At 37.6% G+C, this 19671-nt stretch overlaps 1 protein-coding gene across 4 annotated transcripts in view; it reads right to left on the bottom strand.

Moving 5' to 3' along the window:
• mcf2la (mcf.2 cell line derived transforming sequence-like a) overlaps positions 1 to 19671 on the bottom strand; it is a 96239-nt gene that overhangs the window by 36054 nt on the left and 40514 nt on the right. For all 4 annotated transcript variants that reach the window (XM_067441059.1, XM_067441056.1, XM_067441058.1 and 1 more), the window contains exons 3-4: positions 12520 to 12603; positions 4633 to 4747 (exon numbers count right to left, since the gene is read on the bottom strand). In XM_067441059.1, the coding sequence (XP_067297160.1) occupies positions 4633 to 4747; positions 12520 to 12603 (199 nt within the window). The remainder of the gene's footprint in view (positions 1 to 4632; positions 4748 to 12519; positions 12604 to 19671) is intronic.

Raw genomic sequence — 19671 nt, forward strand, 5'->3', positions numbered from 1 at the left:
CCATCACCATGGAGAACGGCGGCTCTCCGCGCCAGCAGTATCAAGCTGCTTTTTTAGTGACCGAAGCAGCTGAAAAATCCAATTACACACTCCTGATACAAAAAAACCCCAGCATGAATGTGCAGAATCTACCACTAATGCTGATACTCCAAGTGTCCTTCAGCAGATTTCGATGTATACAGATGGTTCTCTCTCGGCTTCTTTCTTTCCTTCAGTGCACCTTTGCTTTCAGCCCCTCTGTTTATGGTTCCATTTGAATGAGTGCCACCGCAGGCACAGAGCGCGAGAGCAGCTACAGTCTGCCTCCCCCTCTACAGCGGCCAATCCTGCAGCATCAGGTGCTCCCTCTCAACGAATCGCAGCTCAGGAGAGCACTGATGGACAGAGACTCAGAGACTAGCTTGAATTGCTAATGCAGAATGTGGGTGTGAGATAGGTGCTGATTGATAATGCAAGCTCCTCCCAACAGAAACTGGCACTGCAGATACTCATGTATCAAATCTGCCGCCATTACAGCAACATACAGATTGTGTGTCTCATTTTCTGGCTTGCATTACCGCTCCCGCCTTCACCTAATTTCACACTCCCATCCCTTTTCTCTCCTCTCAATCCCACCTCCCCTGTCCCCCCTCTCAGCCTTTGGCTGTTTTTCTCAAAAGCGTTTGTTCTCCGCTCCTTTCATAGCAGAGGGCAAGAGAAAGAAGGAAAGGAGAGAGATGTAGGGGTCTTATCAGCTGAAAAAGGCCCGGCGCAGATCTGCACTGACATTGACTAATGACCTTGAGTGTCTGTCAGCAATAAACATCAGAAATCTGATGACAATCATCACTGTAATTATAACCGTCCATTCAAAGGCTTCTGGGGAGTTCTAAAACCATCGGGTGCTTCACTGCACATGATTTATGGTCATACCGGTCTGGTGCTTAGTCCATTACTGTTTTTAATTATTGTTCTGTGTTGTTAGTGCTTTGAATTAAGAGTGACAAGTAATATTTTTAATATTTAAATTCTAGATAGCTGGATGCTTTGAGTGAACAATGGGATGAAGATATATTCAATAGTGCATTTGCATTTTCATTGTTAATACAAAAAAAAGATATAACCACAATATATTTGGATTTGACTAAATTATTAAATTAATTAAATAATATTTAATTATATGTAATATTTAATTACATGTCCTATAAATCTTTGGATGAAAAAAATGTTTATAAATGTTTATAAATAAAATATAAAAAGTAACAAAACAAATCAATTACCCCCCCTTAAAAAAACAAAAATTATATATATATATATATATATATATATACATACATACATACATACATACATACATACACACATACACACACACACATATACACATACTTCTACAAAACATTATTTTTTTGACATAACATTAATGAGAATTAGTATTTTATTGCATTATAATACTTATTATACTTAGAACTTTGGAGCTAAATGTATTTAACTATAAAATAAAAATAATCACAATGGGAAAAAAGTAAAACAAGTCAAACAATTTCCTATTCATTTCTTTTGTGTTTAAATATAACTAGGGCACATTCTTGAGGGTTTTCACGACAATCACCCCTTTATTTCATGAGCTTCTCATTCACCAAATCAGAACCAAATTAAAACCCCATCAGCCATTTTCAGCATGAAGAAATCCATCTAATTACTCAATAACCCCTCTCTCTCGGCTTCTCATGGGAATTATGGGGCAACAAAAGATGCAGAGAGAGTGATAGAAAGCACAGGTCCAAAATCACTCATTCATTAGAATATTAACAAGGGGTGTTAAATTAAAGAGGATTCCACAGGATCAGCACAAATAGACCACTACTGAACTTTCACAAGGATTAATACTGAAAAAAAGAATATGTACAAGCAAATGAATTCAACATCTCTTATTAATATGATGGCATCTCCAATTTAATAATAACAATAATGTATTTCCCTGAGAATCTCATGTATTCAAATTATTTACAAACTTAGAATGCATATGTAAAACAAGGGCCATTAAGATCACCTTGTTAACAGTGTACATATCACACATTCTAATTTCATGCATGATAAATATTGATGAGACAGCAGTCACAGTCACACACACACACACACACACACACACACACACACACACACACACACACACACACACACACGCAAGCAGGCAGTGTTGATATTCATTAAATTGCAAACAGCATGATGTTACAGTGGGAAAGCATTAGTTTGCCCCCTTCTGTCCAATTCAAGAACTAAAACAAACCACCAAAATATTTATCATCCAGCTTTTCATCTACAGTACAGTGATATGATCATGAATTAAATACACATAAATATTGTTTTTAGATATACTTTTTTTCTTGATTAAACATTGCATGATTAGCTGGGCAATTTAGTGTGTGTTTGCACACTTTAACCAACAAACTTTCCAATCACTCATCATAACTTTAGATCAATGGAGAGACAGATGTTATCACACTGGTTTACATCCAAGTCTACGTTATCTACAAGCATTAATTACCCAATAAATAATGACTTTTATATGTATGAAGAACCAATGTATATATGTTTTCACATTCCCTGATACTTCAGAGATTTCCATGAATCTAGGAACCATGGTTATTTTTTGTTTAAAGGGATAGTTCTCCCAAAAATGAAAAGTATCCCATAATTTACTCACCTTCAAGCAATCCTAGGTGTATATGACATTATTATTTCAGACAAATACAATCAGATTTATATTAAAAAATGTCCTGGATAATCCAAGCACTAAAATGGCAGGCCAACATTTGAAGACCAAAAAAGTGCATCTATCCATTATAAAAGTAATCCTTATGACTGAAAAATTTCTAGTGACTGATCTTCAGTTGGCCAAATTGCATTTCTGTGAATTGATGCAATTTAATTCAAAGAAATTCAATTTGGCCAAATGAAAAATTTAGATGAAATTTTTCAATTGGAGACCTGATTTTTTCACAGTGCTCCGGTGGGTTAATAAAGGCCTTCTGAAGTGAAACGATTGGGTTTTGTTAGGTCAAATATCCATACAGGTGCTGGTCATATAATTAGAATATCATCAAAAAGTTGATTTATTTCACTAATTCCATTAAAAAAGTGAAACTTTATTTTGATGATTATAACTGACAACTAAGGAAAATCCCAAATACAGTATCTCAGAAAATGATAATATTGTGAAAAGGTTCAATATTGAAGACACCTGGGGCCAGACTCTAATCGGCTAATTAACTCAAAACACCTGCAAAGGCCTTTAAATGTGCTCTTAGTCTAGTTCTGTAGGCTACACAATCAAGGGACTGCTGACTTGACAGTTGTCCAAAAGACGACCATTGCAAAAGAAGCTGGGGTGTTCATAGAGCTCCGTGTCCAAGCACATTAACAGAGAGGCGAAGGGAAAGAAAAAATGTGTAGAAAAAAGTGTACAAGCAATAAGGATAACCGCACCCTGGAGAGGATTGTGAAACAAAACCCATTCAAAAAAATTTCAACGAAGTGTTTCACTTTTTGAATAGAATTAGTGAAATAAATCAACTTTTTGATTATATTTTAATTATACGACCAGCAACTGTATATAAAACTTTATAAAGTACAATAATATCTAGCTTAAGCTATGTCAGACATCATTATCGTTCCAGTTATGCTTTTTCCGTTAAAGGCCCACTGAAGTGCCTTGAAACGCGCCGCATTATTCAATGTGTTGACGCAATTTCCCCTAAAACGGCTTCAGCTGTTAGCAGCTCCTCCCCTTTTTTGAAACAGCCAATAGCGTTTCGTTAATATACAGTTTGACTAGAGCGCAAGAGCGGACCTTCTCTCTGTTTGGTAAAGCCAGTTTCCTCTAACACTGTTTACCATCATAATCTCCTCCATATCGCTTTGAAATGCAGCATTCTGTGCAGAATTCAAATGGGTCGATATGTTTGTTGTCTGCGCGGACTCGCGCATATGATCCGCGCTGCGCTCTCGTGTCTGTAGTCTAAATTTAGACCAGAGCCGTTGGTGTGTGTGCACTGCTGCGGTGCGTGAAACTAACGTGAAAACAGACTATTCGCCTCAAATGAAAGCATATTTACACTGAATTGTTTCCTATCACATATATAGTGTGCCTTTCACCATGTAGAAATCAGTAAATGTGTTAACAACTGACCGAGTTCAGCTGCAGCTTCAGCCGTGTAGGAGGCGGGCTTTAGATTCTAGAGAGCATTTTGATTGGACAGAAGATTTGACGAGAAGGTGAAGTCTGCGATGATGTCACCAAAATCTGAGATTCGTTTTAACGGAAGTGGGAGACTGTAAATTTTGAATGCTTATATTTCCTAAATGCAAATTTTGTCATAGTTTTGGAACATACCAGCTAGCACAGGCTAACACAGTCATACTAAAAGCTAAAAAACTTTATTTTTACATTTTGATTTCAGTGGACCTTTAAACATGGATATTTCTCTTACACAAACCCATTGCATTGTATTTGTCTGAAAGAAGAAAGTCAAATACGGTACAACTAGGATGGCTTGAGGGTGAGAAAACCATGGGATACATTTTATTTTTGGGTGAAGTGTTCCTTTAAGTACTGTTAATGGCTAATCCTTCCACCTCCTGTTTTCTTACCTGGGAATGCTGGTCAGGTATGTCAGCACATTGTGAAACTCCTGCTCCTCCAGCTCACCAAACGCCGGGTACTCTGGGAAAATAATGATGGGGCTGCCATTCTGTCCTCTGCCACCTGGAAATGCAGATTTGAAAGAATGCAGCTGTTAGCAATTCTGTTTAAGACACTATTTCATTATGCCTTGTGATACACATTTGCATGGTTTGAATAAATCAAGCATTGGACATCATCTTTAACCAGTGACCTGGAAGCAGCTTTAATCTCCTGAAATCATGGAGAAGCTTCTCTGATATATTTGAAATATCAACACTTATCCATTTAAAAATTCTTCTATCCACAAGGGGGCACTTCCACATCTTCCTGTGTACAGCTCACACAGAGAAAGACAGAGACTGCGTACATTCACAGAAGACTAATCTCAGCTATTACAAACTGCATAGGTTCATCAAGGACATGAGGCAATGTCAACGACACGAGGACAAAACCTTCAAATCTCCTCTTTTCCTGTCACTGAGCTTTGATGATACCATTTGAAAACACTAGAGATAAATCATACTGGGGCTTAGTCAGTGTGTGTGTGTGTGTGTGTGTGTAAGAGAGAGAGAGAGAGAGAGAGAGAGAGAGAAAGAAATAAAAAGAGACAGACACAATGGGAAAGAGGAAGAAGGACATGTTTGGTGCATTGTGTGCTGTGACAGGTCATGTGATGATACAGTCTGTGTTTAATAGAGCAGGAGGGATCCACTGCAGAGCTCACGCATATTATCACCTCTATGACAGTCACACACAGGTGAACACACACAAGGTGAAGAGGACGCTGCTGTTGCATTTGTAATCATAAGCAGAGCAAAACCAAAGTGACCCGGTGTGTGTATGTGTGTGTGTGTGTGTGTGTGTGTGTGTGTGTGGGGTGGGGGGGGGGGGGGGGTGGGGGGTCATTGCAATATATTAGAGCATGCCCAAAAAGACAAAGAGGCTCTCATCACATTCAACACACACAACCTAGAAAACACACACAGAAAATATAATAGAGTAAGGAAATAATAGCGTATAAAAGGGTAGAGTGTTTTGTTTTTTGCCTGAGTGGTTATTGGTCTTATTGGTTTATTTAAAGGAATTTAAGGAAGTAAAGAAAGAAATAAGAATGGTAAAAGTTGTAGATATGGAGTAAACGATGTGCAAATATTTGCAAAGTAAACTATTTGCAAATACACAGTATATATATTATATATTATATATATATATATATATATATATATATATATATATATATATATATATATATATATATAATTATTTGTTTTTATATTCACATACACTCACTCTTATTTCTCTTATTTGTATGTCTAATGGGTAAAAAATTATTTGTCAAGTTTGTTTGTCAAAAATGTTTCTTGTCAGGTCAAATTCAGTTACATGACAAAATTTCAATTCAATAGTGAAATTTCATAAAAATGTTTAGTTTGCTTCACTGGATATTACTGTTTTTCGCTGAACATTTCTTTCGTAAAAGACTTGTCAATGAATTATTCCATAACATGAATTAACATCTTATTTTGTTCACTTCTAAAACTAATGCATTGCACTGGAATTCGCAACAGTTAACCCTCGCCTTCTTTGATCTGATTGGTCATCTCACTCGACCACTGAGGCAGACCAGCCTAAAAATATAACCGTTAAAACTTTTTGTCATCTTAGCAACAAACAATGTGGTGCGTAATGATGTACAACAAAACAGAATCAATAATATTAAATATTTGGGTGTGGGGGGCAATTTGGTGGGGACCAACAACCACTTATCCTCATCAATATATATGGCAGTTACGGCCCTGGAATGGAGTATAATAAAGCTGAATAGAGTAGAATGGAGAATAAAAGGGAAGAAAAGAGAGTAGAACAGAGCACAAAGGACAGATTAAAATATAGTAAAATTGAGTATATTAGAATTGAGTATAAAAATAGAACAGCAGAATTATGTATAAAATGGTAGATAGAGTAGAATTTATTAGAATTGATTATAAAAGAAAAAAACGACAAATAATAGAGTAGAATTATATGGGTAGAATAGAGTAGTATGTAGTCCAGAAAAATGGAGAATAAAACAGTAGAACATACTCAAATGGTGTATAAAGCTATAGAATACATAGTAGAATTGAGTATAATGTAGAAATGTAGACTGTAGAACAGTGCATTAGTGTTTAATAGTGTAATATAGGAGTAGAACTACAGAATGGAATAGAATAAAGAATAATGGAGTATATTAGAGCAGAATATAGTATATATTAAGGTGGAATAGAGTAGCGTGTACAGAATAACAGAATATTAAAGTTAGAGTAGAATGAAATATATGGTAGAACAGTAGGATAGAGTGGAGTTTAGTTTAATGGAGTATAATAGAAAAAATAGAATGTAGTAGAATTAAGCAAAGCAATGTAAAATACAGTAGAAGAACAGAGCAGAATCCATTTAGATTAGTATACAGGAAAAGAAAGTAGAGAAGAATGTAGTAGAATAAAGTAGAATACAGTACAATAGAGAAAACACACACACACACACACACACACACACACACACACACACACACACACACACACACACACACACACACACACACACACACACACACACACACACACACAGTAAGGAACACAGACAACATTATCGGGGAAGATAAAAATCATCAAAACTTCACATGCTGGGTGACTTTAGTTTCCAGACAAACACAGTATGATAATGATAATATCAGACACAGGCCTCTGCAACCGGCTAGAGGAAAAAAGTTGGGCAGAAAAAGAAAGATGAAAAGAGCAAAAAAGGAAATGAAAACAGGAAATAAACAGAGGCAGCGTCTAGCAATGAAGGTCTGTCATTAAATATAGGAGGAGAACTGAGGCATGAGACCAGCAGAGACCAGAGGAACACACACACACACACACACACACACACTGCATATGCTGCATGGACACACACAGACTGTACATGAAATCGTACCCGCGTCACAAGTCAGTTTTCTGATTTCCTTTACAGATAAAATGAGCCACAAGAGACCCCCCCCCCAGCACGCTTAATTTAAAGGTCGCAAAAATAGGTTAAGGATTATGAACATCCTAATTGTTTCTGTAAATAATTTTGCATGTAATATCTGCTTCTTCAATGACGCAACATGGTTGTAGTTCACTCTTCTGGCACTATCGTGGTAAATGTATCATGGCATGTATAATGCAGGAGTTCAGAGTCAGGTTTGTAAATATTCAGGAGACTCTCTCATAGATTTGATGCAATAAAGGCATGAGGGTTTTTATAGAAAACCTGAATCCCAATCTAATCCTCTTTTTCACTGTAAATCTCTTCTATAGGCCTGACACACAGCCTAACTGTCATTCAAATATCCTCGCAAAGCACATCAGCTTGAACTGTGTTGTCAAGCGCATCGTCATGGCAACACTGAATAATTAAGGGGCGCTATCCTGGGCAACCTGAGCCAGGCCCTAACTGGGTTATTTACGGACACTAGAGAGAGTTTCTGGAGTGTTATTAAGTGACTGCGTGTATATGTGGAATCTGTGCACGTTCTTAATAAAAAAAGCAGTTGACGCTGTGAAAGTAGACATTTATAAATGATCTCTGTTGCATATTCACTTCTGACTCATTGCACGTGAAACCGGACACATCATACTCAGGATATTGTCAAAGCAATATAAATACAGCTCATTAGATCAGTGCTAAAGTGAGTTATTCACTTCCTGGAGGAGACACTGCAGAAACATCTACGCTAAAAGCATTTGAGAGAATGAGAATGTCACCATTGATTTTATAAAGGATTATGTGACACAAAAGACAGGAGTAATGACGCTGAAATTTTATCTTTGCCATCGAAGAAATAAATTACATCGTAACTATATTTTAAATCAAATGCACCCTTTATGTGTGTATACAAAACATAAATGAGGCCTCAAAATGATATCAATGATGATCTAAAATGCCTTAAATTGTGTTTGTTCTTCAGGTAAAGGTCAATATTTATAGCAAAATCCCATTACCTGGGGTCTGCTGCACAAAATCAGTTTCATTTGCAACCTAGGTAAGCTTAAGCAAACTACATTTTTGGGACTCAAGAAGGTGAATTGATTTTTAGTGGTGTTCATGGACCATGGTAACTTGCACTACACACGGCTAACCTGGTCTGGAGCATGTTTTATTCTGCATGTCGTGTTCTAGTGATTGTGGACCAAAGCTGGACCAGTCAGCTGGGAGCAAAGTGGCATATATCTGATGCAATCAAATTGGTTAGCTGGCCCAGTGTGTTCTGATTCGCTAACCGCCTAGTGCACGTTTCTCGGAAAAAACCCTACCTTTATCGGTAGTCTGTAAAGACTGCGGATCTGTAGTGATCGCTACTGAATGGCACCTTTTGTATTTTTAGAATGATTATAGCCAAATATCTGTCGCAAAAACTATTAACCCAAAATGAACACTAAACATTGGCTTTACTATTGTAGCCAAATCAAACACAGATCCATGTTTAGCACACCTGTAAATAAACAAGCATGTAGATAAACAATGCATAAACGCCCTAATCAAAGAATAATTTACACAAATGCAAATGCAGTGCCTTGCGAAAGTATTCGGCCCCCTTGAACTTTGCGACCTTTTGCCACATTTCAGGCTTCAAACATAATGATATGAAACTGTAATTTTTTGTGAAGAATCAACAACAAGTGGGACACAATCATGAAGTGGAACGAAATGTATTGGATATTTCAAACTTTTTTAACAAATCAAAACCTGAAAAATTAGACACGCAAAATTATTCGGCCCCCTTAAGTTAATACTTTGTAGCGCCACCTTTTGCTGCGATTACAGCTGTAAGTCGATTGGGGTATGTCTCTATCAGTTTTGCACATCGAGAGACTGAAATTTTTGCCTATTCCTCCTTGCAGAACAGCTGGAGCTCAGTGAGGTTGGATGGAGAGCGTTTGTGAACAGCAGTTTTCAGTTCTTTCCACAGATTCTCGATTGGATTCAGCTCTGGACTTTGACTTGGCCATTCTAACACCTGGATATGTTTATTTTTTAACCATTCCATTGTAGATTTTGATTTATGTTTCGGATCATTGTCTTGTTGGAAGACAAATCTCCGTCCCAGTCTCCAGTCTTTTGCAGACTCCATCAGGTTTTCTTCCAGAATGGTCCTGTATTTGGCTCCATCCATCTTCCCATCAATTGTAACCATCTTCCCTGTCCCTGCTGAAGAAAAGCAGGCCCAAACCATAATGCTGCCACCACCATGTTTGACAGTGGGGATGGTGTGTTCAGTGTGATGAGCTGTGTTGCTTTTACAACAAACATAACGTTTTGCATTGTTACCAAAAAGTTCAATTTTGGTTTCATCTGACCAGAGCACCTTCTTCCACATGTTTGCTGCGTCTCCCAGGTGGCTTGTGGCAAACTTTAAACTACACTTTTTATGGATATGTTTAAGAAATGGCTTTCTTCTTGCCACTCTTCCAGAAAGGCCAGATTTGTGCAGTATACGACTGATTGTTGTCCTATGGACAGAGTCTCCCACCTCAGCTGAAGATCTCTGCAGTTCAACCAGAGTGATGATGGGCCTCTTGGCTGCATCTCTGATCAGTCTTCTCCTTGTATGAGCTGAAAGTTTAGAGGGACAGCCAGGTCTTGGTACTCTGATACTCCTTCCATTTCAATATTATCGCTTGCACAGTGCTCCTTGGGATGTTTAAAGCTTGGGAAATCTTTTTGTATCCAAATCCGGCTTTAAACTTCTCCACAACAGTATCTCGGACTGTCTGGTGTGTTCCTTGTTCTTCATGATGCTCTCTGCACTTTAAACGGACCTCTGAGACTATCACAGTGCAGGTGCATTTATACGGAGACTTGCTTACACACAGGTGGATTCTATTTATCATCATTAGTCATTTAGGTCAACATTGGATTATTCAGAGATCCTCACTGAACTTCTGGAGAGAGTTTTCTGCACTGAAAGTAAAGGGGCCGAATAATTTTGTTTGTGATTTGTTTAAAAAAAAAGTTTGAAATATCCAATATATTTCATTCCACTTCATGATTGTGTCCCATTAGTTGTTGATTCTTTACAAAAAAAATAGTTTTATATCTTTATGTTAGAAGCCTGAAATGTGGCAAAAGGTCGCAAAGTTCAAGGGGGCCGGATACTTTCGCAAGGCAGTGTAAGTTCGCGGTTGAGATTTAAAAAAAGTTTGAAACTTAAGGTGTTTGTCGGATAACGTTAAGTATGAATGAGCATTCAACAAACTAGTTTGCAGAACCAAACAGCGTTGTCATTTGTTTGCTTCCTTGCTACAATGTACAATTGTGTATTTTTGAGAGACCGGCTTCATAGACCCCAGAAAACATCAGACCATTTTTACAAGGAGGGACAGAGTAGTGTAGAATAAAGGTAAAATATATGAAAAATAATGACATTTTTTAAAAACGAAGCATGAACACGTTACATTGCACCCCACAAACACAATCAAGCCTTCGAAAGAATGTGTTTTACCACCCCTTTAAAATACCCCACAGATCAGTTATTATACCCATGTTGTAAATGTTCATTTTTGAGGTGAAGCAAAAGCATGCTGTTTTGCGCATTTATATTTAAATGCAAAAGAGCTGCTGCTCCCCACCCTGCTTTCCAGAAGAGGGCGGAGCCTTTACAGCTTGATTTTTACCACAATAGAGGAAATGCATCGACACTTTCCCGCCGGAACACGCCCCCTCAGCCGGGGCTGAGTGGCAGAAGAGCTGCTGCGTGACTGGTGTTACTAGAGGAAAACGCCAGTTGAGCAAACGATTATCAGTTTAAACTAAACGTTGGGCTAGATATAGTGGTCCTTACAACTTACCACTGATTCAGCGATCCATGGATAATCACATGCAGACAGGAATAGTGTTTTCCTGACATTTTTATGAGCCTGATTTCGACATGATTATTTATAACTGATCAGTCATCAAATTTTTCGAGTGAATCCTGCATGTAAGTTATATATGAATGGGTCAGTGTATTCAAGCGTGTATGTGGCCGCTTGTCACGAACGGAAAACAAAATTTTTATTCAAAATCTGAATATATTATAGACCTATTAATAAAAAATAAACAATTATATTGCCAAGAAGTGCACTCCCTTTATAATCACTAAAAGCTGTCACTCATTCAATAAACGCAATCTCACAGATTTCCGAAGTGAAGCTGGTATACAATGAAGATCTTATTTTCCCAATGTCTGCACTTAAAGACGCGTGTGTTAACTGAACTCATCTCCTGGACAAACAGTCGAGCGGTCAGTGGATTCCAAGTTCAACACCTGTGATTGGCCAAGAAAAGCTTGTGTGATCGCCGCCGGTTCGCTGTGCAATGCAGTCGTGTCGTGTACCAGCCGACTCGTAGCGTCTGCAATATCTCACGAGCTCCCGGGTGTCTGAATTCGCAGTGTACGCCCGCCTTCAATCACAAACTCTGGATCAAGCTCTGACAGATCATTTTTTGAGCCTGCTGAACCTGATCTTAACCAGGTTGGATTTGTATGGTTTTGTTTGACAACTCTAAACCTACAATGAAACTCAGAGTTTGTTTAACTAGCTTCATGCAAAAGGCCTCCGATTCTGCTCTAAATGTAAACACCTTTGCTGGCTTATTCAATGTGGATATCTATTTGGCATTGCAAAAATTGATTTTTTTTTATATAAACCATTTCTTCACAAAAAAGCTAGTTTAAAAAGGTATCAGTGCTGTGTTGTACATGTAAACTCATTTAATATTGATGCTACATTCAGAATCTCTGACAATGTGCACACAGTGGTCTTTATTGGCAAAGCTTTCTGGGGCTGATTGCGTTGGAGACTCACCTGACAGGAAGGCGAACTGTTTCCTGAGGTCTGGGCTGATGTCTGCGGCACACAGAGGACTGCTCTCCTGCTGCATAATCTCATCTGAATGACAAATAAATGAAGAGATTTGGTTAGTCCACAGCCAAAAAAAAAAAGCAAAAAAAAAAATGAAATGGTTGTTACTTCACATTTAAAGTGTCCCTAATTAGGCTTTTTCAGCTATTTCCTTTCATCCAAAGTGTGTGTGTGTGTGATACAGCTCTTTGTGAATGTAAACGTTCTGCCAACTTTAAAAGATTAAAGTTATTGTCTCTAAAATAAAGAACCATTTCTAAACTGCTAAAACGAGTCGTCTGTAATTCTAGTCTTACTTCCTGGACAAACCAATGTAGGTTTATAACAAATTTGCATAATGGTAGCCTATGTTCTTCATTGGCTGCCTGCAAACAAATCTACTTTGACACGCCCACAAACACTGTAGTTGTAGCTGAGGCCTGGAAAAGTTTGTGTTGCCGACATGTTAGGAAGACGCTGTTTTCTGTGCTACAAAAGCAAATCCACTTTGCATGCACTTCCAAATGATGAGAGGCTCAAATTGATATGACAAAAACAAAGCCACTGTTACTTAGGGGTTACACGGATTGTAGTCAGTCTGTGATCCAGACCATGCTCCACGGATTGGCCCACATGTGATTTGCGGATTAATTGCAAGTTTAACCGTCATGGAGTAAAAAGATATAATTTGCATGTGTTTGGTCTTGCTAGTTTACACATTCAATACATTTTAAACAATTCAAACGCTAGAAGCAGCAGAGGAACATTTTATTTGGTATTTGCACAGTTATCTGTACGCACAGCAGCACACAACCGAAGCGCAAATGTATTCCCCTTTCGCGTCTCTATGCCCTTGGATGGACACACACACACAAAATTATGTCTAAATACCAGTCTCTATAAGTATTCTTGCAAACACTGTTAGCTATGTCTTAAGTGAATGTAGAGAGTTGGGAAAGAAATCAGTTGTGTATTATATTGGATCTGTGCATTGGCTCTTAAAGTGACAGCAGCCTATAAATACCTGCTGCTGTCTGTCATAAGTGTTAATCAAACAACAAAACTAAACTTTAACAAAGATGAATCTGCAGTATACCTCACTGCAGATTACACCTTATTTTGTGTGTAACTTATATTGTGTTTATCTATTGCCTTTAATAGCATTTTCAATTTATTTAGGCTAGTTTTTGCTGTGGTATCGGAGTATTTAAAGTGAGCTTTAAATAATAAATGCACAGCAAAGTTACCATCACCCCAACATTTTTTTTCTCTTGCTAATACAAAAAATGATCTGATCTGTGACTCAAAAACCGTGAGTTTTGTGATTCGCTGAACTACTACCGTTACGGTTTGTATCAAATGTATAAAATCTCTAAAGGAAGCCCCCAGAGCTGCAATTCAGATACGACAATGGCCATTTCATATCCGCCACACGCTGTAAGTGGAAGACCAATCACATCAGACCGACCAATCAGAGTAGAGTAGGCATTTAGAAAGAAAGGTTTAGAGAATAAATCCTTAATCAATCTGTTTAGATACTGTGAGAAAACAGGTGTTGCAATGTATATTATGATAGACATTGGCTGTTTTGACCTTGGATGCATGTAAATCTATCATACAAGACCTCCAAGACAAAATAAGGAAGGTTTAAAATAGCATAATAGCACTTTAAAAAAACAAATTTTTAAAAGACACTAATTTATCCAAAAAGCACCACACAATATTTTAGACACAGGAATCTGACTTCACATTCTTAATCCAGATGTAGGTTATAGTAAAGTTAACACTCATGATTTGAGTTTGAGAAGAGCAGCTGAATGAATGGATAGAGGTGAGTTTGGATGAAAGATCAGTTGGATGAATGGAAAGATGCAGACAAAAAGGTGAAAACAGAAAAAGGAGAGCATTTTCATATGCACCCGGATGGATTACTGTAAGCAGCTTTTGAGAGTTGAGCTGCTGTGGTGTGTGTGTGTGTGAGTCACTGCTGTGGTGCGGCACATCTCTCTCAGATTCAGACTCTATGAGAGTTTAGATATGTTCTCTCATGGTGCAGGTTAGAGTTTGAACACGCATGTCAATATCAATAAAGGTAAATTCAGGCCACTGTAAACAGATGAATTCAAAACAAACCAAGACAACATGATCCATCCTACAGTGCCTATCTGCAAGGATAAAGTCACTGGACAGCAGTCGGAAACACACTCACACATTTTCATCTGTCTCTCCTGCTGTTAGGTGCTTGGGACCTTAAGAAATCTTTGTTAAGGATCTTGAACTCAGCATATGGGTATGCAAGTAGGTCACAGACAAACAGTACCGTAAGTGGGCTTACTGATTTGATCATTAATTCTCCTTCTATTAGTCTTGCTGCAGAGGCTTCATGGCAACTCACTGAACAGTTCACTCAAGACAAACACAGATTACATCCTTATGTCCAGCCAATCATCTGGGTCATCAAAACATAGGTTAAGAAATAGATAGGATCGTTTTTGCTGCCTTAAATTAGCAACAAATCCAAAATTAACATTGCCATGACTGCCATTCTCACGGAGACAATTTGCATGCAATACTTACTGGCAAAAAAACTGTAAAGTGAAAATAAAAAATATATTTAAAAATGAATTAATTATTTAAATAACAAAGATTATTTTATATATATATATATATATATATATATATATATATATATATATATATATATATATATATATATAAAATCTTGATAAAAGAGTCCAAAAAATATGAAGACAGACTGAAGTAATGAATGCTGAAAATTTTGCTAGTCTATTACAGTAATAAATTACAATTTATGTAGGAAAAACTTACTTTAAATTCTGTTAATATTTAACACATTTTACTGTTATTGTGATCAAATAAATTAATCCTTGGTGAGCATAAACTAATCTTTTTATCTTACTGACCCCAAATATTTGGTAAAAAAATAAATACAATTTTATTTAAATGTTTTTTGGGTATTGACCGATCAGAATTACTCTACCCATCAACAAACAAGTTTACAATCACTCATCTTATCTGTAATTTATACCGCAGGTTACTTTTGATTATGTTGTGAGATATAATATATTTTCTGCAAAAAGCAAAACAAAACAAAAAAACAGCACAACCTTCACACCATCTGATAAGGAGGCATGTTAATCTAATCTCCTCCCACAGGAAATGCCCTTGTTTGGAAGCTATGGAGTACATTAGAGAAGCCGTCAGGAGAAGATAAGGCCTCTTTGAAGCCTGAAGGACTGTGACGTAAGGCACATTACAACATTATAGAAAAATACTCCAGCTACTCACCCTGTTATTAAGGTTCTGTAAAATTCAATGACATTGTGCCTGTTCTTTAAATGTAGGTTCAGTATTCCTCACAGTCGTAATTTGTTGGACCATATATGCACAGTCCCTTGAACTTCAAAGTTCAGCCCCCTCAGTGTCAATAATAACATGCCCTGCTCAAACTGAACTAGACATCTCCCCTTTTCTTTCCCACCACTCCATTCCCAGATGTCACTGATCACCTGTTCTCACCATTTCCAACACCTCACTACAGCTATGATGAGCAATGGCCAGATGCTTAGGGTTAAAGAGAGAGCTGTCAATCCTTAAAGGTGTCATATAATGGCAGGTTCATATGATTATTTAGTGTCTAAATTAAAACTTTGTAATATACTTTGTAATATTTCTGTGCATGTGCCTTTTATGCTAATGAGCTTTGCTCGCCCCGCCCCTCTGTTCTTTGGGGGGCTTTGGAGTGAAGCGTTGCTTAGACAGCAGGAGAAAGTTTGACAACGTGAGTCTCTCAGGACACATCTGTGGAAGTTCAACCGTATCAATTCGATATATCAGATATATCAACATCAAAATGACTGCTGTGTTCATTATTACACCCAAGAACAGAACACCACAATCGCTTAGACGCCATTCTGCTCCAGCATATCCACAATGGCAGACAGCTCGCGCTCGCTCAGGGCGGGTCTGAGCTGAAACCCTGCTGTCAATCAACAGTCGTGGGAGGGGTGTCCGATCGTGTGACGTCACATCGAGCGGCTTGATTTCAGACAGGTGATTTTTTTTAAAACACGATGGATTTTTATCATTATAGGATGGTTGTGTACAGTCACTACCAACACACATTGCTGTATAATCAACTTGTCAACTTGTACCATTATATGACCCCTTTAATTGGATTTACCCTGGTAACACAAACGGGGCTCACGCTTGAGAACCGTCACTGTAGTTGCCGCAAGTCTGGCTTGTTGCACAGATCGCAGACCACATTTAGATTAAGATGTTAAAGGGATTGCTGGTGTAAGATCAGCCGCTGTCGCGTGACTTTAGAGACAGCTGCCACGGGAGGGTTAAAACTGAGCTAGAGAGGTTAAGAGATGACTCTGGCTCAGAAAGATTGACACAGCTCAGCAGAATAGACGTCATCATGACCGACAAAGATAACAATAGGGGCGTCATTTAAGCATGGCATTCAACAATTGGAGGATGGAGGACACCGTGATCGGTTGAGAACTTTGACATCAGCCCATGTATTGCTGTTGTCCAAGTTAGTGGAGGTAGTTCTTGGAGTGCACATTTGTATACTGTGTGTACACAGCTTTTAAAAAATGGCGGGTGCTGGTGTTTCATATGTGCTCGGCAAATCAATGTATACTTGCGTCACAGCTAGTTCCTATTGTGCTGGGTTAGACCCTACTCTGAAGTAGGAGGTCATTTAGTCCTCCAAAAGGTAGAACTAAATACATTTCCTGCAGTGCGAACACCAAAAAGCCGCCAATAGTTAGAGCAACTATGAAAATGCTCCACCCTTGCGAAAGCCCCTAATGTTTTGCTTTTTCTTTGACCTGGTTGTAATTTAGTATAAGCCTTAGGAGATATTCAGGTAAAGGACATCCATGCTCATGAAGTTCATCTCATATATTCATCACTTGTTGCTTCGGGCTATAAGGGTTCATTCTACAGGTTGTGTAACATCTCACAAAGACCAAATTTGATGGAAGAGAACTTCTAAAAATAGACTTGCTTAAAAATAACAGGTCAAGAGGTTTTATGGCCAAGTACTCCATGACAAGTTCCTCTGTGTTCTAAATTGGATTGTATTCCAAACACTATTATACATTTAAGCAATTAGGTATCAGAGGCTGTTACATTGTGAATGTAGTCACGGTTACGGGGCACATGACATAGACACACAGGAATGCCAGCAACTCCATTTGTGAAAATATTTTTTGTGGAAGTCCAACTTCATTTGTGAAAATATTCACAATACAGCACAAACTCGATTGGTTTTTTTTGTTTGTTTTTTGTTTTGTTTTAAAACCGCAAACAGTGTATTATTTGCCATGAGAAATTATATAAATCATCAATATTTGATCAAATAGACACATAGACAAGACAACACATAGCAAGCAACTCCTTCATTTGTGAAAATATTCTCCCAAATGCTTTTTTTACCGTTTTAAAAGTGCAAACAGTATTAATATTCATGAGAAACTATAGCCTGACATGGTCATACTCAATTCTAGTCAGAATATGAGTCTGATCTGCTCCATTGGGCTGTGATTATGGGGTGTGTTTCAACGGAACTAGGAAAGACCTCAATTGGATAGACCTACAACCAATCAGAGCAACGAAGGGACGCATTGTCAAATGTCAACATAGTTCAACTGCACTGTGTTGCCAAGTCCGCATTTTTCTTCTCCGCAGGTCGTTTTCTATTTCCGCGGTATGAAGCGACTATTATGTGATATATAGACCCATGAGTGCGAATTTTAGCAGGTAACCTTGCCGAAATAACACACATTTTACCCTCGAAACGCCATTTTTTCCCCGGAGAACCCCCTGAGAAGCTATTGTTTAGGGCTAGTAGTTGGCGGGTTTTGTTGTAAAAACTTGGCAACCCTGTCTGCATGTTGTGCGCTGAAATCAGGCTGAAATACACGATCTTTGTAATTTTTTTAATAATTTAATGATACACAGAGTACTTACCCAACATGATCATCATTTCTGAGAGAAATTGTGAAGGCGAATGCATACAAACAAGCTCTCCGTTTAGGATTCGAAAAAATATAATCCAAGCCCCTTTGATGACGTGCATGATTACGTTACTGTTAATCATCTGTCCGTCATCGTCTAAAGCCCGCCCTGATGATCTCATTGGTCTGAATCAGGGGCGTTTCTAGGATTTTTATTTTAGGGGGGCTCAGCCCCCAGTGAGGGTAGGTCTGTAGAAAAAATGGTAACACTATTTCGTTTAGGGTCCAAATTGTGCTATTAACTAATAGCTTACAAACATGCATACCCAGAAGATATTGGCTTTTTATCATTACTTATAAAGCAAATATTAATACCTTAATGCATGGCCATACTGTAGATGCAATTATCATACCCAATAATGTAGGCAGGTTTAACCAATAGGGGGTTCTAACATGGTCCCCCGAGAAAATTTTGATTTCTATGATCTACATATGAACATTTTATGATGTTCTGAAGGCCAAAAAATTTGATAACAATAGCTTGAAAACCATGTCACTGGGCAGTAAATTATTTGTCTTTCTTATCTCCACATCTCTCGTTTTCTCTGTTTTTATCTTGCCCTGTCTCTTCATAACGCTGAGCTTTGACTGTTTTTTTTTCCGTTTTCGTCAGTGAATAAAGTGAACATATGGTTTACATATTAACATACTGATATTTATGTTTCAAGAATAATTTTCTTAGACACGTTAATTTACTGTTTATCAAAGTTTTAAGTTTATTAAAATCACAGTATGAACATTCATTAGGCTACTAATCTTATGCCCAATACAGGCTGAAAAAGCTGATGTTTTTTATTTTTATTTACTGAATGTTACAAATAGAATTATATTAATTTACAATATATACACATTCATTATTAAACTTACGCCTAATCTGATGAAAATGGCTTTGTTAATATTTTCTGTTCGTTAAGGCCTACATTATGAATCACATTGGCATATTTCTAGTTAAAAATGTCTAAAAATTAGACACAACAAGTTTATTCATTTGCCTAAATATTTTTTTTCTTTTGATTAACATTTCTGACTTAAAGCAGCAGCTGTCAAACATGAATGTTTA

Source organism: Pseudorasbora parva, chromosome 4, assembly GCF_024679245.1.
Source record: "Pseudorasbora parva isolate DD20220531a chromosome 4, ASM2467924v1, whole genome shotgun sequence".
In the NCBI taxonomy this organism is placed as follows: Eukaryota; Metazoa; Chordata; class Actinopteri; order Cypriniformes; family Gobionidae; genus Pseudorasbora; species Pseudorasbora parva.